At 28.1% G+C, this 8,274-nt stretch overlaps 1 protein-coding gene across 1 annotated transcript; it reads left to right on the top strand.

The window, feature by feature from the left end:
* Positions 1-810: 810 nt before the first annotated feature.
* On the top strand, positions 811-7,493 carry Bm5824 (phosphofurin acidic cluster sorting protein 1, putative; the record flags this gene model as incomplete). The annotated part of the gene is made up of 18 exons (XM_043081306.1): positions 811-896; positions 1,046-1,130; positions 1,409-1,501; positions 1,825-1,930; positions 2,143-2,241; positions 2,656-2,842; positions 3,038-3,138; positions 3,226-3,419; positions 3,519-3,595; positions 3,908-4,133; positions 4,621-4,799; positions 4,949-5,083; positions 5,215-5,430; positions 5,727-5,847; positions 6,191-6,298; positions 6,514-6,720; positions 6,930-7,014; positions 7,384-7,493. 18 exons carry the CDS (start codon positions 811-813, stop codon positions 7,491-7,493), a joined length of 2,415 nt encoding a protein of 804 aa, XP_042937240.1.
* Between the last annotated feature and the right edge of the window lie 781 nt (positions 7,494-8,274).

The following is an 8,274-nucleotide window of genomic DNA, read 5'->3' as shown; positions in this document are numbered from 1 at the left end:
CCATTGTTTTCAGTGCTGTTTTTAACTTGAAATTAACCTCCAATTAATCTGAAAACATTATTTTAAAGTCAGCAAAAAATTTTGATGAAACTAAAAGGAAAGACAAAAGAAAAGAGAGGGAAAGTAAATGTTAATTTGTCATACATTGGCTTTTTTACGTTGTGTGTGTTTGTATTTTCAATTCTAAATATTTATCATTTTGCAGGATTTTAATCTTTCATTTGCTTTTACACCTAATAATGTTTATTTATTACTTGTTGAATAATACTTTCATGAATTTTTATCCAAATAAAATTGAAGAAACGAGAGAAAGGTAAAACTTTTTCGTTTACAAATAATTCGTTCATCAATAAGGAATATATTCAGTATTTTGTTTCTAAAATATATTTTAGACAACAATTAAAAATTAATAAGGTGATTAAATGTGTAGTAGGTATATACATATGTATGTAAATATGGAAGAGAGAAATTAGTGTGGGAATTTTTAAGAGATATATTGATATAAATATTAAAAATTGATGTCATGTTAAGAAAAAGAAAAGTAGATGTTATGTTAGCTAATATAAACAAAATAGTTAGCGAAATTGTTTGAAACAAATATTAGAAATAGTATTTGTGAGGTGAAAAATTAGTGTTTGATCATATTAGCATATTTTGATAGTTTTATCAAAAGATAACATTTTTAAGTGTAATCTTTGGTCATTTTGTACATTTTTCAGCTCTGTATGATTGATAGGAATGAATGAATTATTTATCTAGTTTAATCAATTGATCATCTCGTTATTCGAATCATTCAATCATTTAAACAATATGGATATTGTTACAAATCGTACGGTACCTATGCGATTGTTTGCAAACTGGGAAACGGATCGAACAGTTACTTGTGCCGTACAACGGTTGATCGTTTTTTCTTTCTTTTTTCATTGCTAATTAAACATTTAAATTAATTTGAATATAATGTATTTTTCTTTTTTGCTAAAAAATGTTATTGCTTATGTTGTGTAATTATTCTACATACATTTGTTATGTTTCGTGAATATTTCAGGATGTTTTCAATGGCTTTAACTCGCTTAGTATTTAATGCATTTCTTGGGAATCAATCTACTTTAGTTATTACTGTTAAATTACACGTAAGTTTTTAAATTTAAACTTTAAAATTTCTTTTATTCCTTCTTCTTTTCTTTTCTCTTCCGTTCTGTTCTGCTGTCTTTATGAATTATTTTTGTCATGAACAGCGCAGAAATTATTTAATGAAAAGAAATATGATGAAAAAGGTTGAAGTTATATTATTCGTTTTGTTTGCTTTGGATATAATCGAGCCAAATGAAAGTGATTTATAATCGGGATCATTTTATAAAGAAAAAGTCAAAATATCAGTATTAGTTTGCAAGTATTTTCGTATTTTTAGGGTTCGAAACGATCTCTTCGTAGTAATGATTTTTTAATTCAATCCAGGAACGGCAGAGTTGATATAGATTTAAATATATCATTCACAATACAGGTGTTTTAATCGAATTTCAAATTTTTATTTTGACTTTTTCAATATCTTCATTTAAATTCGTTTGTTTAAAGTTACATCCAAAAAAGAAAAGAAAAGAAATTTCGAACAAATTCTAAGAGAAACGCATCGTTTCTTTTTCCTTCTCTCTCTCTCTCTCTCTAATATGTTTTCAACTTTGCATCGTTTCATTTCGTAGAATATTATATTTATTTGTAATATGTTTTGTATTAACTCTTTACATTCAATATGTATTTATGGGATGGTGTTCTGTTTGCTTTTTTGGTAACTGTTGATCGCAGCAAACGTTGCTCAAATTTTTTTAGTACCCACATTTCTTGAAAAGAAAAGGAAATATCTTACATATATTGCTTCAAAGGCGCAAACGATATAAAAACCGACCAATTTTGGGTTATAAAACGCTTGCTGTTGGTAATTTTTTTTTTTAATATCGTATTATTCATCTTTATTTGGTGATGCTTGGTGATTTTTTTTATAGCATATTACTCATCAGTATTTGGTGGTACTTTTTTGTAAGTCATTTTATTTGCATTTTTATAGGCTTTCTTTTATTAATTGACATGAGTTTGAAGAATTCAAATATCCTTCAAAATATGATTTTTAGATGTCATATTATCTTACAGGTACGATTAACTTATCGGAAATGCTCCAAAATTGTTCTATTCGTGAGATTGCTCTTTTTGATCCAGATGCAGAGAAGGATGAAGTGCAAAATATCAATCGTGAGTTACCTTTGCTATAATTAGTAATAAATTTTAGATATCGTCAAGTAGGTATAATTCATAATAGCTGCTTATTTGGGCATAGAATGAATTTGTATATAGTAGTTTCTTTTTTTTTTTTTTTTTTTGTTTATATGATTATTGATGCCATTTAGTACATTTAGTTGTTTACAAGTATTATTTTTTACTTATTTATTCTGTAAGCACGTTCTTATCATCGATATATTAAAGAGGCTAGTAGTAAAACATCGGAAAGTAATATTGTAATGTTTTTGTTTAACTAGTATTCTTGTTGCTCAAGTTATTGAAACAGTTAAGATAATAATCTGTATTTCCAGTCGTGTTGTGTTTCGTTTTCTTAAGTATTGAGAATTTTGAATTCCTGGTGATGGGTGAGGAATATTTCATTTGCAGCAGTTGGACGACTTGTAGTTGGGTCTTGTCAAAGTCAAGCATTCGAAGCTCAAAATGAAGTGAGTGTACGAAGGATCAAAGAGAAGGGATTGGAAAGTGAGGATGACGACGACAGTTCATCAGATGGACAAGAAACAAATGACGAACAAGAAATGCAGGATTCAAGTCGTTCAGAATCAAAGCAGAGGTAAAATATTAATACATTAAATTTCAACTGTTCGACAAATTCTTCATTGTTTTTTGTTTTTGACTCCTTATTAGGTTATATGTTCTATTCTATGCATCTACGCATTACTGTACAATTTGTTCTTTATTTTCTTGCATTCTTAGATGCTATGTCTCTATATTTACTTTACCAATTGACAGTTTATGCATTTTCTAGGTATAAGAAAACACAAGAAAGAAAAATAGCGCGGAAGAATTTGAAGCAGAAATTTTCATCTTTGTTAAAACGATTCAAAATCCCTGAAGAAGGAATTGCAGGTTAATCTGCAAGTATTTGATTTTTATTAAATTTTTTTTTACTGTTGTTTAATCAAGATATTAGACAATAAGTGTTAATTTATTCAGATTCTACATCACGAACTGGTAGTGTAGCACCGACAGCACAAGAGCTTGAGGAGCTGTTCGAAGAACTGGATAATTTATCGGATTCAGGACCAGAAATGGTCATGGATAATTTGAGTATAGTGAGCAATCCACGACCAAGTTTGCGGCCATACTTTGCATCACGGGAAATGTTACCATCAGTCAGCAATGATAAAGTATTGATATATTTCAATCATTCTCTTTAATCCGATTATGATGTTTTATTTTAAAGCAATCAAATATAAGAAAAAAGGAAAAAAGAAAATCCGTTTCAGGATAATACTGAAGAAACGGATAGCGATGAAGAAGTTAGCACTGATGTTGATAATCTGATGGCTATGTCATCTAACATGTAAGTGAGGAAGTTATTTTAAAGTTCACGTAATTTTTCTATTATTTGAAGTACTTGACCTTTGTTAGACATTTCGTTATTGCTTTCTAAACATATCAAATCATTCCATTATTATTTTTTAAAAAAGGGAAAAAAGACTTATAATTTAAGTTTTCCTTAATATGTAGTTTTATTATTTTATTTGATTTAATTATTCCCAGGTAAATATTATTCTTTATTATATAAACTAGGACATTTGTTTAAAAATTGTCATTTAGACGATAGATATTTCAAACTTTTGCTATATAGAAACACCAGATTTATTGGTTGCAGATGTGCTTCAGTTGACAAGAGTCATCAAAAGTTATTAGCAACATTAGAAACAATTCCAAGTACTACCACAATGAGTAGTATTCCTGGTCATCATTTTACCGCTTCAAATGTACCAGCATCAGCTTCTGCTGTTTCATTTCCTCTTTGTTTGCCAAATTCTGATTCAGCAGGAAATGTTGGGAAATCTCATTGGCATCCCATGCGTACAACATCTGTCACCGATTGGGTAAATTTTTACATAGTTAGAAAAGTAAAGTAGTTTTTTTTTTTCTCTGTGTACTCCCGATTATAATTTAGTAAAAATTAAGTATTTAGGGTTTATTTTACTCAACTACTTTATCACATTTAGTTTATTAGGTTTATGTAAAATGAAATGTTATATTTTAGCTGAAATTAAACTTAATTGCAATTACAGAAGTGTTCTGAATTACATTTTTCGAAACTGATTGCTTAATTCTTCAAATTCAAAACTTAAGAGTTGAAATGGAATTATTTGATTACTTAGTATAGGTATGATTAGTTGTAGTTGTCTTTTATAGTTGCTTCATTTTTATTTCCTTTATTTTCTATCTCTATATTACTGAATTACTTTTTTCTTTTTTCGTCCTTTCAAATAGTTTTTTGGAGCTAATTTTTTTTTTTTCTTCTTTTCGTTTCGTTTTTATATTTCATAGTGATAGGCACTCTAATTGAGGTATGAAAAGTTTTTATAGTTATCCGCTGTTATAAACGATGAAGAGTTATGGAATGTTAGTGAACGTTTATGGTTATGTGATAGTTGTGATATCCAGATTCCATCATTTTTTGGTTCCGGTTTTCGGGTACTGGATTGCTCATCATTCAATGATTGCCGCTTATTGATCTCATCAGTTGTTGCGAAAATACAAAAATTGTAGGTATTTTTTGTATGTATTCTATAAAATTTATTAGCAAATTACGGGTAGAATTTATATATACGAAAAAGTTTTGCCAGAAAAGTTTGCTGTTTCATTTTTATATCAAAATTTATTGAAGTTTAAAAATTAGGATATTTTTTTATAGTTGTAACAGCTCATCAATATCTCCACCGTGTACAGTTCTTGGTGTAATTGGTTCAGAAAAATTAATTAGTTTTATTCTTCGTGCGTATGTTGAATCGTTGCAAGATAAATCAGCTGAATGGATCAATTTTCTAAGGTGAGACATTTTATTTTATGTGATGAATTATATGAAATAAATAGTTTTTTCTTTTTATTATCCAACATAGTCGAACTCTTTACGGCAACTTTTTATTTTATCTTTCTTTTTTTTCTTTCATTTTATTTTAGATTTTGCGTAATTACACAACCGTCTAGTCCACTTGGTAAAGTTCTTCAAGCTGGAACCGGTGGTACATGTGGATTGGGTGAATTTTTTGTGAAAAATCCTGATGAATTTCTAATGTCTGAGCTAAAAACATTTTCGGAAAAATTGCGAAATATACAGGAGGGAACATTTCGAAAACTACCAATTGGTGAAGCAATGTTACAGTTGCACAGTAAAGCGTATGTCTTCTCATTTTATATATTATATAAATATTAGTTTCTCAGTACTGTTAGTTAATTATTCGATCGGTCCAAATGGCACTTATGCTCCCGCTATATTTTAATTAGTCAGTAAATAGTTCATTCAGTAATTTTATTCAACTACTACTTAAATACTTGATTAATATTAATGATTAATATTAAAATTTTTTCCAACAAAATACTTGACTAATATTAGATGGCATTATACTTTTTTTGACATTCTTTTGACACTTCTGGTTGTACATTTTCTTAAGAACTAATTGATGAAATTACAGTTTAATCGATGAAAAGGAAAGTTCACAGTTTGTTCCATTTCTTTCCGAAATTCGAGTTGGTCAGTTTGAAGAGGACATAGAAGCTTGCACAATGTCTGCACGACTTAATGAGGAAACTCAGGTACTTGTAAAATGATTTATATGTTTCTTTTCTAAAATCTGTTGATGCCATTAAAATTTCGTTTTGATTTTAATGAAATCTTACAAAACATTGTGGAAATCTTATAAAAAAGTGTTAGTTGATGTCTAACTTAACCAAATAGCCAAGAGTAGAATAATTAATACTTTTGAAATTGCAGAATTCTGTGAATTCCTCTGCAGTGTCATACTGTTAGTCCCTAAACCTGTTTTTTTTTTTTTAGGTAATGTTATTAATTAAGTTGAAAAATAGTTTTATTAATTAAGCATTTTTCCTATGAATGAAAAAATTTACTGATGAAAAAATGCTGACATTATCGTTGCAGGGTATTTTTGGTGTGCAACAATTATCTCCTCCATTAACTCCACATAATATCAAAATATCTGATTCACAGGACCTTCTAATCGAATATTGGATACCAAGTAATCAAAATGTAAGTTAGAGATCCGTCTTTAATTTCGATAATGCTTTTATTTCTTTCATATGCAAATACGAAGGCATAATTTGCGTATATAACAATCTAAATTGAAGATTTTTGATTTTTAGAACTTTGATATTACAATAATATACTACCTGTCCGTTTATTTCTTCTATTATATAAGTTAGCTGTTTTTTGTGGTTTCATAATTTAATAACTTTCATTTCTAGAATGAAAGCGGTGCAAATAGTGGTATCGGCAGCGGTGGCAGTGGAGTAATCAAACGTGAACCTCAATTTTTGAAGTATTCAATTCGATCAGCATTTCGTTCATTTGCAGTATTTCGAAAGCCATTTAGTGCCCTTCTTTCTTTTCAATTTGTTAAAGAGCGAAGGCGCGACAAAATGTTGCATAAATTTGGAATGAAAAAAGTGCAAGTACGTTTCCAATAGTTACTTTAAATATAAGTAGCATAGTTTGTAAAATAATCATTCCATTAATATAAAATTCAAGAACAGCTTTGTTTTTTTTTTGATTTGAAAATATAAGTTTTATATTTGCTACTATTTCTTTGTTCACTTTCTATGATTTTTTAGTAACTATATTTTAATTATTTAACTTCATTGGTGGAAATTTTCATTTGTAGCGAAATGAGTCAGAGGGTCAAAGTTCAGTTCAGTGCATTAACAATGTGGCACGTCTTATTTGTAGTGGAAAACATCCTCTTACAAGTAAGTTAATTTATAGCATCCTTATACGTTTCTTAAAACTGATCAAGTTGTTTAAAGCATTTGGCTTATTTTATCTGATAATATTTCAAAGAATGATTTTCACATATTGTTTTGTTAGAACAAAAGGGGCTCAAATTATTTGCACACAATGAAGTCAGTGAAATAAGGAGGATTGAATTCGAATTATTATAATAATAACAAGATATTATCTCTTTTTTAGCTATGATGCTAATAAATAATTTAAATTAAGAATAACAAATAAAATATCACAAATTAATCTTTATAGCTTATGCATTTTTCTGTCTTGCGGTTTCCATTAAATTATTCATCATTTCATTGATCAACCTTCCTTTTTTCTTTCTTTTTCAGTTTCGATTGATGGTTGTATTTGGTCAGAGATACGATTTTTCCAAATCTCTGCTCAGTGGCAAACACACGTGAAGTATTTTCCAATATGTTTATTATCGCGAGATTTATGACACCAAATTTAAATTTATTTATTGCATTTCTATTTAACTTTCAAGAGCTTATTTGTCTGTTTATGCATGTTTTTGTAATTCTTAATTCGGCTGCATTTAAATTGTAGCTTTCCTCGATAAGTTACAGTGTGTTGGATGTATAGGAATTAAAAAGCATTAATTTTAGCATATTTAATTTCTTTTTAAAAGTTAAGTTTAAAAGCTTATTGAAAATACACGAAATTTAACTTGAAAATTATCCAACATAATGGTATCATTTGATTGCATTATTTCTGCACTGTCATAAAATAAGAATTGCATCTTATATCTTTGCCTTGTTTATTGTAACCGTCCTAGTCAAAATATTGTGTAACGGAATTTTCTCATCGTTTTTTTTCTGCTAACTTTTATTTGAAATCTGAAATCCATAATTTAAATACGTAAGCATGATATTATTTATAACGAAAATTCCTTTTGTCATCGCAAAAAATCCTCACACTGTTTTTATTTAATTATTGATTCAATTTATAATTTTGTAAAGTTTAATTTGAAATTCAAAATTTGTAGCATTTTCATGTTTTGTGATTGTTATTTTCTCCCTTTTTTCTTTCCTCTTTTTTCTTTTTTTCACATCAAATGCTTCGGATATTATTACTGTTACAACGTTTGTAGTTTGTTTTTATCCCTTTCAAATACTTGCTGTTATTTGATTTTTGATAAAATTCCATTTTTCTAACAAATTAGTCTACAAAAAAAAAAAAAAAAGAAAAAAAAAACGCTAAAACATATTTCTTCAATCCAT

Source organism: Brugia malayi (genome assembly GCF_000002995.4).
Source record: "Brugia malayi strain FR3 genome assembly, contig: Bm_v4_Chr4_scaffold_001, whole genome shotgun sequence".
NCBI lineage: Eukaryota > Metazoa > Nematoda > Chromadorea > Rhabditida > Onchocercidae > Brugia > Brugia malayi.
The sequence above is the reverse complement of the archived record's forward strand: the minus strand, read 5'-3'. Positions and strand labels throughout refer to the sequence as shown.